General features: G+C 46.6%; 1 protein-coding gene across 2 annotated transcripts in view; it reads left to right on the top strand.

Moving 5' to 3' along the window:
• The window catches only part of LOC144773229 (E3 SUMO-protein ligase RanBP2-like), an 827,846-nt gene that overhangs the window by 316,218 nt on the left and 491,803 nt on the right, over positions 1-19,825 (top strand). For both annotated transcript variants that reach the window (XM_078658128.1, XM_078658127.1), the window contains exon 13: positions 2,063-2,224. In XM_078658128.1, the coding sequence (XP_078514254.1) occupies positions 2,063-2,224 (162 nt within the window). The remainder of the gene's footprint in view (positions 1-2,062; positions 2,225-19,825) is intronic.

Below are 19,825 nucleotides of genomic sequence, written 5' to 3'. Positions count from 1 at the left end.
ATCTTGTGGGTTTTTGCCCCCCTGGGGGGGGCAGAAAGGCTGTAGTTGTGGCGGGGTGGTGGGGGCATTGGCATGCCCGTTTTGGGCAGCAACCACCCTAATTAAATTGCCCCTAAAAAATTCCTGGCGTCTAGTGGGCTTTTTGCCCATCCACTGGGGGGGGGGGGCAGATTGGGGGCTACTGCCCTTATATGCCCCCCCTGGGGGGGGGGGCAGAAAGACTGGAATTTTTGCGGGAGGCAGTGGGGGCTTTGGCATGCCCCTTTTGGGCAGCCCCCACCCTAATTAAAATTTGCCCAAAAAATCCCTGGCGTCTAGTGGGCTTTCTGCCCCCCCGGGGGGCAGATTGGGGCTACTGCTCAGGCAGATTGGGGCTACTGCTCCCCAGGGGGGCAGAAAGGCTGTTATCGTGGCAGGCGACGGGGGCATTGGAATGCCCGTTTTGATCAGCCCCCACCCTAAAAACAAGTGACCAAAATAAAATCCCTGGTGTTTAGTGGGCTTTCTGCCCCCCCCTTACCCCCCGGGGGCAGATTGGGGGCAAAGACTGAATTTGCCCAAATTGTTTTAGGGGGAGCAAAGGCCCTTGCCCAAGGAGCCACTCCCCCTCCCTGGTGTCTAGGGGGTGGATTCCTGCTTGGGGATCGCCCTCCTGGGGCAATCCCCAAGCAGGGATCCACCTGGGTACCATTGGAAAGGGCAGATTCTCCCCTTTCCAATGATGCCTCTCCCTTCTTTCTACGTGCTCAGGGGGCTGAGATAGCCCGCTGAGCATGTAGAAAGTAAAACTGAAATGATCCTAAAGGCTTATTTCAATTTCGGTTTCTGTGAAATGACGTCCGTCTCGTAATTTCACAGAAACCTGGGGGGCTCAGGAGCTGGGGAAGCTCTTCACCAGCTCCCGAGGCTTTGCGGGTGTAAAAGTACAGGCACCAGAGGGATTTCATGGGCAATGGCGCCGGACGCGCGAGAGCTGTCCGACGCACAATAACACTTGTTCGTTAGGCGGCTCCTGCGCGTCGGACGCATCGAAGGGGTTAAGGCTCTCTTGTAGAGGTTAAGTTAAGCCTTGATACATATTGGGACTTCCCAGAGACTTTGGGTCAAAGCCCAGTCTTAAGGCTGTTTACTGGGTTAGGGTTGCGGCGGAGAATACTGGAAACTGTTTAGGTTCGCTGTCTGTTGCTTTTATTGATTTTATACCAACTCCATTGTACAGGAGAACCATTGATGAGATTGTCCCACCGCTAGCAAGGAAGCTATATCCACAGTTTAGGTATGGATGTCTACCCATAAATGCTTTTAGAAGGAAGTGGCATTAAGATATGGATATGGTGGATGAGCTTTGTACCTGTTGCCAAGGAGTACCTGAGTCACTTAAGCATGTTGTATTTTTTTTGTCCCTTGTATAGACCGTCCTGAGGTAAATGGATAGCCCCCCCATGTAGGAACCTGGGAAATGGGGAAGCACCAGGAGGTGTTCAGAACACTGCAGACAGATACATTTCTTATCGTGGTATTCTGCATGGCCAAATTCCTAAGGGCAATTTGGATTAGGTGCACCAAGTGTATACTTGGTAATCTTTTAAAGCCACCCCTCTCAGGTTACCATTTTACTCTATCTTGCTATTTGGAAACCTTAGAGTTGATTGATGTCTTTTAGTATGCATGGAAGATTTTTATTGTTCTTTTTACTTCTGTTTTTATAACAAATGCATTTTTATGATGAATTTTAAAGGTTTTTTAAATCGAAAAATCTCTGCTGCTATTTGAAATGAGCTGACGAGTTCAATTTTTTATGTTGTATTGTCTTGTGTTTGTAAATGCACTGTTTATGATTTACTTTTTTGATCTGAAGTGATCGAAATAAAGTTTCCATGAATTAATACAGATGTCCAAGGTTGAAGTATGCTTTATGTAGTACAAAAAATCACTTGCTATGTGAGTATTAAATAGGAGATGCTCAAAAATTCGTAAGTGGTGCTAGTTTAAAACTGTAAATAGTGGGCTTTATCAAACTCTCTGCTCTGTCTCAAACATTATATTCTGTGAACTCTTTTAGGGCAGTACACTGAATTCCTTTTATGACCAGAGGGAGTACATGGGACGGTGTGTTTATTACTGGAAGAAAGTTTTGCCTTTGCTAGAGATCATCAAGAGGAAAAAGAGTATTCCTGAACCTGTTGACCCACTGTTCAAGCACTTTCACAGTCAAGATTTTCAGGTATTGTTATAAAAAAAAAAACATTTAAATGTTTTTATTGTCCAAAACAAATACTGTAAAATCAAAGAAATGTGGAGTTCCAGCACTGCAACGGACAATACCCCAGAACACCCCTTGTTTCTAGTCTCATCTTCACCTCAAATAATTCAATATTTTATGATTGTTCTCACACTATAAGTCAACCACAATATTCATATAGTTAGAGATAGCTCAGTGAGATGAGTGCGCACATGCTGGAACAAAGTGGTGATTGGCAAGCCGCACTCTCCAATCTTGTCATAGGTAATCAGCCATCCATACTCCTCAGGTAGCTATGATGAGTGCTATGAGTGGTTAGGAGTAACAACTGGTATTTGCGGTGATTCGGAATGGCAGAAGTGTGGTATGTAGTAAGCTATAAGAATAAGTTAATGGCATGCCTGCAGAAACAATAAAGTAAATGGGTAACCTAAGAGGGAGAAGGACAGGGGATGCAGTCAATGGGAATAGAAAAGAGACTGAATCAGAAAGCTGTGTACTGCTCTGGCAATGACATCTTGAAACTAGGGGCACATTCTCCCATTTCATACCTCCAGTGGAGTGGTTCCCAAGCAGGCGTGGGCAGCAGACCAAACTCAGATAGCAAAGGTGGCAGAATCCATGAAGCGTTGTATTAACCTCATTAACTTATGGAATAAATAGTTCTTGTTTCCCTGCTCTATCCATAACTTAGCATTGTATCACCAGCTAAATATGACTTCCAGGGTCACTAGTCCCGCAAGCACCATTTGTAGTGGTCGCCTCTGAGATAGTTCCAGCGCTCCCATATGGAGAGTAAAATACACTTCTACTCATAAAGCAACTCACAGCCCAAGTAGGCCACTTTTTCAGGATTGGATCATGCCATTACCATACAGCGCATCATATGAAAGATGTTAGCTCCTTAGGTCGAGCCTGGGCCGCGCATGCTCTGATGTGCTTGGCTTGCTGTATTCAGGTAGGGACTTGAAGCTCCTCCCTCTCTCGGCCCTTATTTTTCATTGTCTTGTGTAGTTGTCTACTGTAAACTGTGGCTGTTGATTGGTGAATAGACTTAGTAGTCCCTCTTTAGTCCCAAATTGTCTCATTTTGTAACATCCCATGGCAACACCCTCTGTTACGTGTGTTTTTACTCAGTGGGCTTTAATTACAACCTCCGAGCATTATTTCCTCAAATAGCTTTGTCCTGCCTGCTGTTGCAGGCAGGATAAGCTCTCTCCTAACACGTTTTTTAAATTTTTATAGCACAAACGCATTTGCAATACAATAGGTCTCGCATTTGCGAGAGTTTAAGCTGATGGCATTGTAAATGACAATGCCTTTCTAAAATAATTTTTAAAAGCAGCACATAAATAAAAGGCATTGTCATTTACAATGCCAATAGCTCAAACTCTCGTAAAAACGAGACCTATTGCATTGCAAATACTTGTTTTACCTCATGTTTGGCTTGAGGTGAACATCACTTCAGAAAAGTGCATCTTGAGTGCCAAGTCAGGTAGTCCCACCACAACCTCTGATAGCTGCTTTAACCATCTTTTGCTAAATCTCAAGTTTGTTCTCCAGCAGCAGCATGGTGCTAGCCACCCCTTGCTAGAACATCAGTCAATTCCGCCTTCCTCCTTAAACTGCATAAATGCACAATTCTCAGCTTCGAATCTGCCGTACAGAACTCCAACTTACCCCTCTTTGCATTACCATCCATGAGTTCCATATGAGTTTCCTTCACTTTTAAAGTATTGCTCTGTGTTGTCTAATTTATTCACACTTTTATCTAGAATCCTCATATCATTTTGCCCATTAAATATGTTGGCCATCCTATCTTCACCAAATTCCTCCTCATTAGTCCTCTTCAGCCGTTTTCTGACTTCTGTTTAGGCCTGAAAAAAGAAATTCTCCTATTTCTCTATTTTGGGTTGATGTTCGCAACTGCAGCTCTCGCTATTGCAGGCACTCCACCATCACATAATTGTGTTCCCCTGATGAAACAGTGACACACCAGAAATCCTCTCTTCCTTTCTCCTCTCATGGCATTGGGGCCACCCAGACCACCATTGCTGAGGCGTGGTTAAAATGGTGGACATGTGAATCGCACAACGGCCAGCTCCACAGTGGCCTCATGATACAGGCAGCATGGTTTTACTGTGACCGTCCCCTTCTGAGGTGGCCCCTCTGCCCAGGGCTCAGAGAAAATCGCACGCTTGCTGATATGGCAAGTAGCATCGTCCTGAGCAGGCGCTAGCCGCGGGGACCTAGGTCGGTCTGCAACCATGTCTATTACTGCAGACTCAATAGGACTGCGAGGCCGGCTTGAGTGCTGTTTAACTGCCTACCTGTTGCCTGGGATTGACTGCTGACTCCCCTCCTGGGGTATGGGAAGAGGAGCGCTCCTACGCCACAAGTCTCTGAACGCTCCCTCCGAGGTTGGTTGTGGGTGGCCACCCCCTCCCAAGACTCGGGCAGGCGGCGTGTGCGCCTATCCGGATTATTCCGACCGTCTCTCTGCTGGTGCGGATGCTAGTTGGCTTGCAGGAGTTAGATCCTACCCCCACACCTCACCCCCGAGATCCATTTAACTTCTGCAGGATACATGGCGAGACCCCTCCCGGGGGTTCTTTGTGGCACGACAGGGACCAGGGCTGTTCCTCCAATGCTGGCCTGATTACGCTTGAGGACGCCCTACCCCTAGGCCCTGTGAGATATGCTCCTGTTGCCTACTTAGTCTTGCAGTGTCCCTTACTGTGAGTCCACACCTTGATCTGGTACATTCCTCATGCCCGATTTTCTTTTTGCACTTGCTTCTATCCCGTAACTGTTTCACACTGGTACTTCTTGCTACCCTGGATTCCATGATCCGAGATTTGCACCATGGTGGACACAGCAGGCTGGAATTGCGAGACGAGGTGGAGAGATCCCTTGGACTTCATATTTTTAACTATGGAGTAATTAATTTGAAAGATACCTTGTACCGGGAGCTGTCGGTAAGGGGCAAATCCAAGGGCCAGGTGAAGCAATTGAGTGGATATGAACTCACAGGATAGCGCACTGAAACACAGACAGGCTGCGACTGAAGCAGTCACTGCAACACTCAAAGAGTACTCAAGCAAATTAGGGGCCATCTTGCAGGCGATTCTGGAGGTTAAATCCACCTTAGAACCCAAGATAGACGTGGTAGCCCTGCAAGTGGGGCTACTGCGAGCAGATCATTGAAAGCCGTCGGAGCATGTAGCCACCAATGAATCTGCAATTGTTGCGATAGAACCCTCTGTGCAGAATATTCAGGAGCAACTAAAGGTCTTTCAGGATGAAGTTCGATATCTGAAACTAAAGGTGCGTGACGCCGAAGGGCGATCACACAGTAATAATGAGTCCATTGTTGGACTGCCGTAAAAGGTGAAGGGGTTGAGTATGGACCTCTACCTAAAGGGATGGATGGCACAGATGGTACTAGCTGGCAAGCAGTTGACCTTTTTCTCAATTGAACGCATTTACAGAGTCCCAGGCCGTCCTGGAGAGAGAGACCTCACTAAGTATTTTATTACCTGGCAGACACCTGGTTATGGTTGGAGTTAAAAGGCGTAACAATGCTGACAGATTGGACTGTTGCCTGATGGAGAATGGTGAACTGTGAAACAAAGGGTAAGATTAGTGAGAAGGCTCAAAGGATGCCCCACCACGGAGCAGGTAGTCTAAGAGCATGCATAAGTGATAGAGAAACTTGGTTTGCATTGCAGTTCCATGTCTGGATCACCTCATGATGACCAGGCTGTCCAATCCAGGGCGAATTAAGCTATCGAAGATGCTGTGCCTGCTCTCAGACATTGCCTAGAAATCAAATCAATGACTGCAGATTGTTAATCTGATTACAGTAGCTTAAAGGGACTGCTGTCATGGTCCTGGTCAACCTTGGCAAGATTGTTGGACTGGCGTGAATGGGGCTGTCAACCACAGTGAGGTACCTTAGCCTGGAGCTGTGGGGAGAATGTGATTACACTTGTGCCTTAGGGGCAGCATGTGGGCAGCATGTGGACAGCTCTGCTACTCATGACTACTGCTAATTCTGCCCTCATGTACTTTCTGACTTGACTGAGTTACTTCACGGTTTTGCTGCGCTTTTTCATTTTGCAGGGAGAAGTGCTGACCCTCTGCCTGGAATGGGGAGTTTGCGTGTTTGAGTAGTTCTGATTCACGCTTACTTGATGCAACACTGTATTCACTTGACATGCCTGCTGGAGATACACTTGACTACTGCGGAGTTGACCAGGCTGCAGAGGGATTTTGGTAGGCACTAATTAGTCTAATTAGGCTAGAGAAGTCCTTGCATATATAGCACCCGGGGTTCCTTTTGTCACAAATTTTAGGAGGGCTGACCCGCAGAGTAGGTATGTGTCATGGAGAGTGTCTTAAACAGGGCCCCCGGTCTCCCTGGCAGCAATTTATTGACCGTAGGCTGAAGTTCTAACCTTTGCCCTGTTCCGCCCTTATTTACTCACATGGAGATCCTGTGTTTGTGTGAGCCAATACCTTTAACTGTATGCCTGAGGTGGGCATGGACCTCTCCATGTACGAAGCTGGCCTTTTTATGTGGTAATGCTAATGTGCGGGCACACCATGCAGAAAGAACAAACGACCCTTATTGGTTTACAGAGCTTAAATTAATGATCCCAAGCTCTCTACTTGTAGCAGTGTGGTCGAGCAGCTTAGGCTTATCAGAGGCAGGGTTAAGCGTTTGCTGCACACACAGTCAATGAATGAGAAACACACTCAAGAAGAAAATCCAAGACCAATTTAGAAAACTACACATATTTTTACATAATTTTAGACACCAAGATTGTCAGAATCAGGTAAGTACTTTGAGAGTTATAGATTTTTGTAGACATAGAGAATATAGTCGAATAACTGTTTTGAGGAATGAGCCTCAAATGCAGTAATGTTATGCTAAGGGAGTAACACATACTGCACCGATATATACTTGCAAACATCTTGCACTGCGCTTTCTAGGACTTGAGGTGCTTAGGAGCCAAGGTCCAAGAAACCACCAGCAGTTCGGTTTTACCTGCCCTGGTGAGTCTGGGTGCAGAGGTGCTGGTTGCGTTAGTAACTTCGAGCGCTATGCATTAAAGTCTATGGAAGAAGTACCTGCAAAAGAAAGGCTGCAAGTGGGTACTTGGGGACAAGTCTGGCAGAACCCAAAGGGGAGCCCGGCTCTTGAGGGTCTCTGGAGCACAAGGACACAGTCGGTTTATGTGAACCCGGGATGAGGGGCTCGGGTGCAAAGGTGTTTTTGTATGGCAGGTCACTGTATTTAAAGACTCTCACTTGGCCTTGGTGACCCCTGGAGAGGGAGCGAAAACAGGGCAGCAGTGCCTTTCAACGAAGGCCTTGTGGATCCTGAAGTCCCTCGACGGCAGGTTGGTGTCTGTGGTGTCCAGACTGGACACAAAACAAGCCTTGTTAGATGCAAGGGCTCTGGTACCCAGGGAATTGGTATTGAGAGGCTGCTGGAGGGGTCCGCATTCAAGGCTTAGTGAGAGTGACAGGGCTTGTCCTCCTGGATTCACTACAACCTCTTCCTAGAAAGTTGCTCCCTCGGTGGGCCCGATAGCTGGCAAGATGAAGTACCGGGTAGATGTGGTCCGTTCCTACAGATGCAGGGATATGGCTCTTCTACCCCAAGAGAGATGCTGCATGGTTGTTGAAGGGGAGAACAGTCCTCCAAAGGTTTGGGGAGCCTGGTCATCCTCTGGACGAGCCTGTCTTTATGGTTGCCATGGTGCAAACAGCCAGGCAGGGCTTGGCTCCAATCTAGGTGCAGGACCTCTGTTCCCATGACTTTGGCTGCTCTTTGTCCTCCTCTCTGTTACCAGTGGACGAATCTGAGTTCTTAGTCGGGGGGGGGGGGGCCCTAAGTACTGAATTAAGGGGTGTTTAGGGGAGTGTAGGGCATTAGGCAATTGGCTACTTACCCCTGGGGTGACATCATCACCTATATGATCACTTCCTGTGGAGAGAAGGCATATTCCTTACCCAGAGTTCCTAGTTTCACCAAATTCAAAATGGTGAAACCCTTCCTCTCCTGTTAACTTCAGGTTGGCCTAACTTAGGTGTGTACCTAGCCTGTAAGTGTCACATAATAATGGGGTCACCCATAAAGTCGTAGGAGCTAGGTACAAAACAATACAGACAACAGATGGTCCACACGGCTGTTAAGGGATGGCTTAATTGATAAACCTAACCTGTGGTAGAAGAATTAAACCTAAACAGCCAACAGAGAAAATATAAATACTGTATCAGTAGAGGGAAGAGAACATTAAAAAAAAGGGAAACTATATTACACAAAAACAATACACTCAAATGCAACACAAGAATACATTATATTTAAGAAACATTAATATACATATAGAAATTTATTTGCGCATCGGTTTCTCCAATAAGTGCAGCAGAGTGCCCAAAGAAAGTGCTTGTGGAGTTAGAGCCTTGTGTGGGCCTTCATCAGGACAGAGTGCTGAGAGGGGAGCAACCTTTAGGACAAATGGGAAATTATAGTCATTAAAAACTACTCACAAAAGTGTGTGCATTATATTTATATGTATAAATATATACAGTCTCTCTGCCTCTGCTGGCGCAACTCTCCTGAGTTCCAGCAACAGCCAGGGTAGGAATTAATTGATTGCGAAAAAACAGTGATGGCCAGCCGGCTCCTCTTCTGTAGGAGAACCTCACTACAAGGATTGGAAATATCATCACTATTGTGAAAATGAAAGATTGGCACTACCTCTTCTATAAGTATTCCAAAAATGCTCCTCTCCAAATGTGAACAGGCAAAGTATTGGAAGATCGCCCTGAAACTCCGTTTCAAATGACGTTACGCGCTAAGGTAAAGAGCAAAACATGGCTTATCACGAAGTGTTGCCTGTATTAAAACGGACAAATGAGAAACACACAGAGTACAATTACTCATCAAAGCAGAACTAATCTGCACAAGATAGAAGGATCATGTGACTTAATCATCAAAAGGCCCTGTAAAAAATACATAATGTTGCCGATGTATCAGGTAACATCATTTTCTTAATAGCGTTCAGAGAAAAGAAACAGTACGCCGGCAGAATAGAAGCCACTTACCTCTTTGAATACAAAGTATCCACAAACTTTCATAGCATTCTCTCAAAGCCGCCCTGACGCGAACGGTCTGAGCCAGTGAAGTTAAATAAGACGCTATGTTTTCCGGCATGCCAAAGCGGGAGCATGTGTTGTATTGCACTCGGCTCCATGTTGGAGTGGTGTGGGATAGCACTAAAACATTGACAAACTGCAGAATTAAACCGGATACTTGATTGGGATACAAAAAATCCACACATTTTGATACTGGCATCCGTATAGATTATTGAGACGAGGTGTTTGATAGCAAACACCATTATTTCCAGTGCAGTCATTATGTAGCTGGATAACTTGTAATGCCCAGTGCCCAATCCATACCCTTAACATGGCTGCCTGATCACTTGCAATGTTCTAGTAATGGTACTAGGTATCATGGGGTGTACCTGCTCATGCAGATATGCCCTCACATGTATCATAATGCACCCTGCCTTAAGGCTCTAAGGCTTGCTGTAGGGCTGAGTTGCATATAAGACATGCAGTGTATTTGGGCATTACACACAAGTGCGCAAAGTCGTGTTTTCAGAAGGGCTTGTGCCCCTTTACGCATCCTGCAGTGGCAGTCTGGTTGCAGTTTTTGTGGGGTCTCTTTGGATGGCATAATACATGCTGCAGCCCATAGGGACCCTCTGGAGGGACTGTCACCCCTCAAGGCCGGCTCCTGCTATCTTCTGAAGTGCCCAGCCTCGGAAGATAACTGTTTGATTTTGCGTGGCGGGTGCTGTCACAGCTCCGGCCAAGCTAAAGGAAACACTAACTCCGTTCCTTGCAAGTAGGAGCTGTCAAACTGTTCCCGCTTGCTGGGAGTAGAGTTTTCGTCTATTTCCCTGCCCGCAGTGATGCCGGGAGGGAAACAGATGAAGCCATTGCTCCCACACGCAGGGAGCTGCATAGTTAGCAGAAGGTGGGGAGCCGACTTGGACATCAGGGGCCTTGAGGTTTCCTTTGCGGTCCCCAATGATGCACACTGGCGGCCCTGGGTGGGGCCAGGGCACCCAGGTAGATGTGGCGAAGCCCCAGGGGATGGAATACCCAAGGCCGAAATCGTCCCGGGGAGGGGTGCTATGTGGCCCTCCTCCCCCATTGAAATTTGCCCAGGCCCCGATATGGGTTCCTAGGGCCGAAATAGTCCCGGGGAGTGGGGGCATGCAGCCCCCTTCCCCATTGCAGAACTGGGCAAAACAGGGAAGAAAAATGAGCAGAAAAGGCAAAATAGGGCAAAAACACCAGTAGAAAAGGCAAAATGGAGCAGAAGAGGGCCAAACAGAGGGCAGAAAAATGAACAGAAAAGGCCAGAGGGCAAAAAAACATGCAGAAAAGGCAAAACAGATGGCTGAAAAACCAGCAGAAAAGGCAAAACGGAGGGCAGAAAAACAAGCACAAAAGGCAAAACACAGGGCAGAAAAATTAGCAGATGAGGCACAACTGAGGGCAAAAAAATTAGTATGAAAGGCAAAACCGAGGGCACAAAAACAGAAAAAGGCAAATCGGAGGACAGAAAACTAGCTGAAAAAATCAACAGAGCAGAAAAACTAGCAGGAAAGGCAAAACAGGGCATATAAACAAGCAGATAAAGGCAAAACAGGGCAGAAAAACAAGCTCAAGGCAAAATGGAGGGCAGAAAAACAAGCAGGAAAGAAAACAGACGGCAAAAAAACTAGCACAAAAGGTAAAACACAACAGAGAACGGCATAATAGCAGAAAAACGAGCAGTGAAGGCAAAACATTGGGCAGAAGAATGAGCAGAAAGAGTAAAACAGAGCATGAAGCGAGCAGAGGAGCCACAAACAGAGGGCATCAGGTAGACCGGCAGCAGAGGATAGGGGACTGAAGACCAGCTGGACAGGAGAACTTCCGCAGGGGGAGCTGGCATGAGGACCTGCTACACTTTTACAGAAATTAAACCTCATCGGGAAACAATTACATCTATAAACATAGCAGGTTTTGTTGCAGATCTTTTGATCTTGCTGTGAAGGGAAGTGTTGCTACGGCCTAATTCGTCATTTTTACCTAATACAGCGGGTGGAGGGAAGTTCCAGTTTTTGTTTTATTCTTTTAAAAACAACTGTGTGAATAACCCTGAACACCTTACCTGATTCCTCTGTTACTCTTGCGCCCCGGTTCACCGCAGCCCTGTGGCTGATTGTTGTGGAGGGCATAGGCAAGAGATTTGACCGGAATAGACACACTTCCGGGAGCGCGCCATTTTGGTCGGCGCTCTAGTTACTACACGCCTCCTGCCTACTATTTGGTTCCAGCATGGCGCGGGAGCGCAGCGGATGCGCCGGCAGCGCGCCAAAGGTAAGCCCGTCAGCGCCAGTTTGTCGCCTCGCCTGGCACGCTGGCCAATATCTGCTGGATGGTGGTTTCTACTCTAGAGAGGAATTGTTCAATCTGCGCCCTTCAAATTTTCATAGCAGTAAGGCCCCTCTCCATCCCTTGAGTGGTCCATTAATGTGCTCGTGTGGTCTGTTCGCTCTGTCTGAACCTACCACTACATTGGCCTCTTTTAAAGTACCCCCGCAACAGCGGTTAAAGATATTACAGCTGAATGTATGTTCATTAGTTAAGCACCACGCGGAAATATTCGACCTCATCACTGACAAATCTCCTGATGTTCTTTTTCTGACGGAGACATGGCTGAGTGATGACATGACAGCCATAACGAACTTGGCACTACCCCCTGGATATTCGATTTCCTTGGTGAACAGAGCCACCCGAGGAGGTGGCATTGCTGCAATTACGAGGTCTACCTACTGCTGCCTCCTTGAGAAAGTTAATATGGAGGGTGGGGAATGTGCACACTATAGTATCTCCGTGGATACTCATTTGACTTTTTCAGGGCTTTTAATATGTAGACCTCCTGGACCTGCTTCTGGTTTTAATAATACCCTCCTAGAGATAGTAGGAGCATTTGCCGTGGGATCAGCAAACTTTAGCGTCATTGGCGATCTTAATCTCCACTTTGACTTGGAGCTGGACCCGACTATTCGCACTTTGAATGCTGACTAGCTGCTTTTCAGCTCTTTTAAATAGTCAAGAACCCCACACATATAGGAGGTCATCTGTTAGATCCGATTTTTACCAATATTGAGATGGCCACCACGACTGCGCCTACTCCTATAGCCTGGTCCGACCATCTTCTAGTTGAAATGATTTTTCCTATCCCTTCATCCACACCCTGCAATATTTAACGCTCCGCACTTAAAAGACCATGGCGCAAGCTCCGACTAGAAGACTTTCACGCACTTCTGGGGTCAGACCCTTTAGGTTCGTTTAATAATGTTGAGACAGGTTTTGATTCTTTTTCTGCTTGGATCATCCGGGCACTTGATTCACTCATACCAGCTACTTGGATTAAAGGGCGCACTCAGGACGCTAATCCCTGGTATAATGACACTTTGGTGGCCCTAAAAAAGCGCTGTAAAAGATATGAACGGGAGTGGAGGAAAGAATATTCTCCTGGGAAAAAAGTGTACTACTTAACGGAGCTTAAAGCATATCACAGAGCTATATGCAGGACACGAGCAGAGTACTATGCTTCTGAGATAAAACTAAGCTCCAACCTTCGAAAGTCATTTTTAAAATTCTTAAAGAGCTCAGCACCAAAAAATCTCCAACACTCATTCCTACGTCAGAAGCCCATTGTGAGAACTTGGCCTCGTTTTTTGTGGAGAAAATTCGAGCCATTTATCAATCCTTCTCCCCCTAGGAATATGTCTGGCTCAGCTTCCCCTAGGAGGCCTATTTTAGCTTCCCAACTGATGGCTATCCCGGAAATCTCTTGGGAAGATTTTAATAAACTAACCGTGCAAATCAAATCAGGCTCTCCGGCTGATCCACTTAAACCTGCCCAGTTTAGAGATTCTTCACGGTTTTGTTTCGCCCCGTTACATCATCTAATTAACACCTCCTTCTCATCGGCTACTCTTCCAGCTAAATGGAAACAAGCATGGGTCTCTCCTATACTAAAAAAGCCTAACTTAGACCCCCTGAAGCCTGAAAACTTCAGGCCTATCTCTCTCCTTCCCTGGGCTGCGCAGATCGCTGAATCTCATGTTAATACTATACTTACCAAAATATTGTATGCCAATAACATTCTGGACGACACACAACATGGGTTCCACGCCGGTCATAGTACCAAGACTGCTCCCCTGGCCGTGACGGAGCATCTTCGATCCATCCTTGATCATGACCAAACGGCGGCACTGATCCTATTGGAGATCAGTTCCGCCTTTGACACTGTATCCCATCAGATTTTGCTCCACTGGCTTTAGGAGGTAGGAATCACGGATATGGCCCTTGCATGGTTTAGATCCTTTCTAACTGAGAGGTCATTTTGTGTTTCCACCCCTCCCCATCTATCTCGAGCTCTTGCTATTGAGCAAGGCGTCCCCCAGGGGTCGGCATTGAGCCCCACTTTGTTCAATCTCTACGTCAAGCCACTGGCTGCTGTCGCCAAAGAATGGGACCTCTCCATCGTCTCATAAGCTGACAACACGCAGCTAGTGGTTGCCCTGACGGAAGGAACGACCCCTGACCCTGTTAGATTTAAAGCCGGCCTGACAGCTGTGGCAGATTGGATGACAGCTAACTATTTGCAGCTGAATACCAATAAGACAGAGGTGTTATTGGTCGGAAATAACATCCACCTATGGGGAGATCATTGGTGGCCCAACGCCCTGGGTAAAGCTCCTGTACCTAAAACCGAAATTAAAAACTTGGGGGTCTGGTTTGACTCATCTCTTAGCTTTGGTACCCACACTAAAAAAGTTGCCGCCACCTGCTTTGGCATCCTGCGCAGTCTCAAACCGATTCTTAAATTCTTTGATCCAGCCACGAGACAGCTATTTGTCCAGTCAACGGTGCTGTCCAGATTGGACTATGCCTGTTCTTTGCTGTTAGGTGCAAATCAAGCAGAAATTTTTCGATTTCAGTGCATTCAAAATGCGGCTGCTAGAGCCTTTGTAGGCCTCCCTCGATTTAGTTCCATCTCTGAGACCATACGGAGGCTTCATTGGCTCCCGGTGGCTCAGCGAATTCAGTTTAAGACCATGTGCATTTCCTTTAAAATCTTAAGATTGGCTACCCCTAAAATGCTTGGTAACCTGCTGACCTTGTATGTTCCTACTCGTGCCTTCCGCTCAGCAGGCCAACACCTGGTCATAGTACCTTGGATTTAGTGCTGCTGAGCGGGTGGACGTTCTTTCCATTTTTTTAGCAGCAAAACTGTGGAACACTCTACCAGTCCACATCCGCGATTTGGAAGGCCTGTTAGACTTCAGAAAAGCAATTAAAACCTATCTCTTTCCCCGTAACTAATCTTCTCTGGAAGTCTGCCATGGTGAATCCCTCACAGTTGCTGCTATCTGCCAAACAGCGCCGGGACGCCCCTTTGCTAGGGCAGCTGAGCGCTATACAAGATAATTTAACATAACATAACAATTGAAGATCCACCTCTGTAAAGGACAAATTATATTGACCATCTGGGTTTGATAAAGGCAAAGCAAGGGTGTTTTCTTGGCAATTCCACATTGAAAGACAATCTGAAATGCTTTGTGGAGGTGTATACATTGTCGATCTATTGGAGCAAATGTAATGAATGGGACAAGTGGGTTCTTTTTTTGTCCTTACCTGGTGAGAACAGAGTCCCTGGTTCTCCCTTTAAATGTCTACGAGTATACAAATGTGCAAAATGACCTGGAGCTCTGCCTGTTTGGCCTCGTCCGGTCCACCTTAGTAGTATGCTATAGTCTTCCGTCTTTATCCAGGATGATGGGCAGCTTATCAAAAGGCCCTCCCCCCAGCGCTGTTTCCCGCTGAACTTGGTGACGCATGTTTGATGCTGAAGGGTAGGTGGACATCTCCACCAAACAAACAAAGCACTTACTTCATATAGTTAAGAGGAAGGATCCTCGTTTGGAGGAGATTTACCTCTTTGCACTATCGTCAACTTCTGTATAGGAAGATTCATTTTATCAAAAATGTTGGATAAAGACGCACAATGAACAACCACATTGCCAAAACGCACATAAGGTCTCTATGTCGAAAGGTAGGGCCGAATTCGACCAAGAACCCTTCAGTATTTGCCCGGCGTTAGCCGCCTCTCATACCATTCGAGATTACCAAACAAAGAGGCAGGCGCTGGAGACAGAAGGCAGGAAACAGGAGTTTATTCCGACGGAGCAGAACACGTCAAATCAGACAACAGGGTATCTTCTCGAGGTGCTCTAAACGCATCCTTGAGGCCTGGCCTCTTATACACAGGTTTATTGCTTTATTACATGAAACACATTCTTGTCAATACTTGATGTACGGAAAGACATCCTCGGAATCCCCGCTTCACCCCCGTTCCCACACATATTTACAGTAGAGTTCCCACCTCAACCTCAGCATGTGGTGGTTGTCGCGCAGCTGGACATTCTGCTGGGAACGGGAAAGTGGGCAATCGGTCGGATCTGGAGGTGTGAGGGTATTGATTAACCACCGCTCCTTTGATGTGAGGCGAGGTCCTACTGTAGGGGGCAATAAACTGCATCTGTCGGGCTAGGTGATGGCCTGGGATCGGGCTGGACAATCGGGCAGGGAGGAAGAGGTTATCAAAAAGGGGGCCTGTTCTTTGAATGAGATGAAAGAGCGAGGGGGTTCAGCACGGGATGTGGCTTGGAGACAGGGTCGCGCTAGAGGTTCGCTTATGGCCCAAGCAGGAGAAACCGGGGGCTGTCTGGGCGCGGGGGAATGCTTGCGAGGCTGTGGTGTGAGGGGGAGAGGAGCGCAGGCTATTGGCAGTGGGCAGAGAGGTCGTGACACAAAAATGGCTGCCACCTACTTTCGCGATGGGGCCTAAAAGGGACAAGATGGCGTGGCTACTGTTTTCATGGTTGTCGCTCTACTTTCAACAGTGGCTGTGGTGAACATAAATGAACGCCGCTTATGTATACCGAATTTAGTCATTTTCCACATCTAGTGACATTTCCTTGTGCTCCATTCTGCAGCTGTGGTGTAGAATATGTACTGGACATTTACCAAAGGAGGTAGCACTTAGTAATTAACCAGTAGAAAGTACTCCACTTGGGTAGATATTTCATCAAAACTTTTGACTCTTTTTGGATAAAGGGGCAGGTGCAGTTTCTTTGTAATTAATTAACAACAAAGGAGTGACTGAGATAAAAGTGATATTGTCCCGCTTGGTGTCGCAAGTGTGGTCAAGACTCACACATACATCCTAGTATCCAGCAGGAAAAAGACAGACTGTCTCCCTTAGTGTGCCCAAGTGACTCCTGTATCACAGGAGAGAAACAAAAGAAGGCCTGAAACTCACCTTATGTTCCAAACAAAACGAAAACAAAAAAGTCGCCTTGTTTGTTAAGGACCCTCACTCACCACTAGTTGGTGACATGCTTCATCATCGGGTCCCCGCTGGGGTGACCGAATGTCCCCCCAGCGTGCTACAACGCCTGATTACAGTGGAACCGCGACTCTCTTGAAGTAAAATTGTATTCCTTTTTTTATTTTTGTGAAATGTCCCGGTTTTTGGCTTTAAAATTCTGGTCACCCTACCATACAGCCATTCACACACACAATCTCCAATACAGCCACTCGCACACCAACTCATTAAACCAAAAACCCACTTAAACAGCCGCTCAGTCACCCTGGAAACCACATACACATTCAGTAATTCACCAGTACAGCCGCTTAGACAGCCACTCACCCACCCAGCTACTTGCATACCCATTTATACAGCCATACAGCCGCTCACACACCCACCCACCCACCTATACAGCCACTCACCCACCCGTACAGCCATTCACCCACCCGTACAGCCATTCACCCACCGGTACAGCTCTGTACCGACCATTTCACCACCAAAACAAAAAGATGCGCTTCAAAAGCCTCCAGAACAAAATTTGGAAACCATGCAACAGAAGCTGGATCTAGACCAAAAAACTGTATATAAATCCAGACACTGGACATATTACAGCAAAACCAGTGATACCATCCTCCAAAAGAAAGATACACTCAATACAAAATCCCTCTTAAAAGGGACATGGCTACTAGACCTCTTTATCCCTTTTCTCCTACCCCTCCACCTTCTTCACCAGTACCTATTGTACCACCAGCAGACCCTCTCCACATACAGATCCTGATACAGGGGATGGGATGACACTTGTGGACAACCACCACCAGTTCCATGGGATGATTACATTATAGATCCTCTTACCGGTACCGATCCAGATCTATACCCTGCTAAACCTTCCCCTCCTGATGACAATGGGAGGTAATTGCCAGGCCAGCTGCATACTATGGAAGTACTTTATATGAGGAATCTTTGCAAGAAGATTTCTTATTTGAAACATTAGGAAGCACATAGAGGACAACACAGTCATTACCTATCTCAAAAGGTATGATGAGGCATTGCGAGGACGTATTATAACACCTAGAATGAATAAAAAGTATAACCCCCCCCACCATCTGACCCGATTTTTATTTAGAGCCAGCTTCCTTTAGATTCCTTGGTTGTGTCCAATGTTTGTAAAAGAGCAATTTCACAAACTACAGGGGATGCACCACCTGCGTACAAAGAGTCCAATTTAATAGAATCCTCAGGCAAAAGAGTGGCTGCACGATCATCCAAACACTGGCGTAAAGCCAATACGCAAGGTCTTTTGGCTAGATTTGGTAGGGCCTACTGGGACAAAATGGAAGACTTACGCCAATATCTCCCAGAAGAACACAGAAAAAGAGGGCAGGAACTAGTACAAGAAAACACATTTCTAATTCCTCTATTAGGTGTGCGTTAGATGCTGCAGCCTGAGGATTCAATACCAGTATTCTCTTCGGAGGACATGCATGGTTAAGAATCTCTGGTTTTAAACCAGAAGTACAACAACCAATACTAAATGCCCTCTTTGATAAGGAACATCTCTTTGGTCCGCAAGTGGATGAATCACTTGAAAAAATGAAGAAAGATACAGAAGTAGCAAAATCTGTGGGGGCACTACAGTCATGTTATGTTATAGTAGTTTTTATAGCGCGCACTGTTACTCTTGAGTGTCCTGGCGTGGAAAAGAGCAAATGAGGAAGCAGGGAGTTAGTAAATCATGCTGAAGAGGTGCGTTTTTTGCTGCTTCTTAAAAATCCGAAACTCCGAGATCTGTTGGAGATCAGCGGGGAGTAAGTTCCAAGCTTCCGCCGCTTTGACCGAAATAGACTTGTCTCCCAATCGGACTCTGCGGAAGCGAGGGACCACCATCCGGCTTTGTGCCGCTGAACGCAGGTGGCGTTTAGGCACGTAGAAAGCGAAACGCTTCCTAAGATAGGTGGGGCCCAGACCATGAAGCGCTCTGTGGGCCAAAGTAATCTCTTTGAACTGCACCCTTTGTACTACCGGAAGCCAGTGCAGTTCCCGTAGGTACTGACGCGCGCTAGATCGCGTTGGGGCATTAAAAAGGAGCCTAGCTGCAGCATTTTGGATCATTTGAAGCCTGTGCAGCAGATAGGCTGGCAGTCCTCCAAAAATTCCACCTCACATTCACAAACTCTCTAGAGCCTTAACAAATGTTCAAACAAGAGGTACAAGCTCTTCTAACATAAGGAGCTATAGAACCAGTTCCAGTACAACACCAAGGGTGGGGGGCTTTACTCACTTTACTTCCTAATCCCCATCTTCAATCTACACAGATGTAACCCTATCTCGAAGCTATCCTAAACACTAAAAACAGGTTTAGCTAATGCACCCAGAATGCAAGATTAAACATGCGATAAACAAGAATGCTTTGCACAACAATGAAATCAATCACAGGGTCAGCTAAAAGATCTTGTGTAGGTAGACGGCCGCACCCGCAGAGGTGGAACACACAAAACTTGTCAAAAGGGCGGCCCTTTATCAACCCTGTTCCTCAAGTTGTGCTCACAGCTGACACTTCCCTTACAGGGTGGGGTGCCCATCTACAATATAACAGTTCAGGGTCTCTGGGACATCAAACGCACAAGTCTCCACATCAACTACCTAGTGCTTCTAGCTGTTCACCCAGCACTGAAAGCATTTCCACCTCACCTGATAGGAAAAGTTGTCTTAGTCTGGGCGGACAATATGACAGTTAAAACAGGGGGGTACGCGGGTGCATACACTCTCTACAGTTATGACACATCTCACAGACCATTTGGCATTGGGCAATGCATCACAAAATCCAATTGATAGCAGAACACCTTCCAGGGACGGACAAAAAAAATTCTGACCTCGGCAGGTTGCAGCAACAAGTGCATGAGTGGGAACTCCACCCCCAAGTTCTCCTCCCATTCTTTCAAAAATGGGGTTTACATAGCTAGTTCTGTTTGCAACAGCAGAGAACTCAAAAGGCCCAAACATTGCCTCGAGGTTCCCACACACTCTATCCAAAGGAAATGCTGTATGGGTGAATTGGTCAGGGA

This window comes from Lissotriton helveticus, chromosome 8 (genome assembly GCF_964261635.1).
Source record: "Lissotriton helveticus chromosome 8, aLisHel1.1, whole genome shotgun sequence".
In the NCBI taxonomy this organism is placed as follows: domain Eukaryota; kingdom Metazoa; phylum Chordata; class Amphibia; order Caudata; family Salamandridae; genus Lissotriton; species Lissotriton helveticus.
This window is presented reverse-complemented; position numbering and strand designations above follow the sequence as displayed.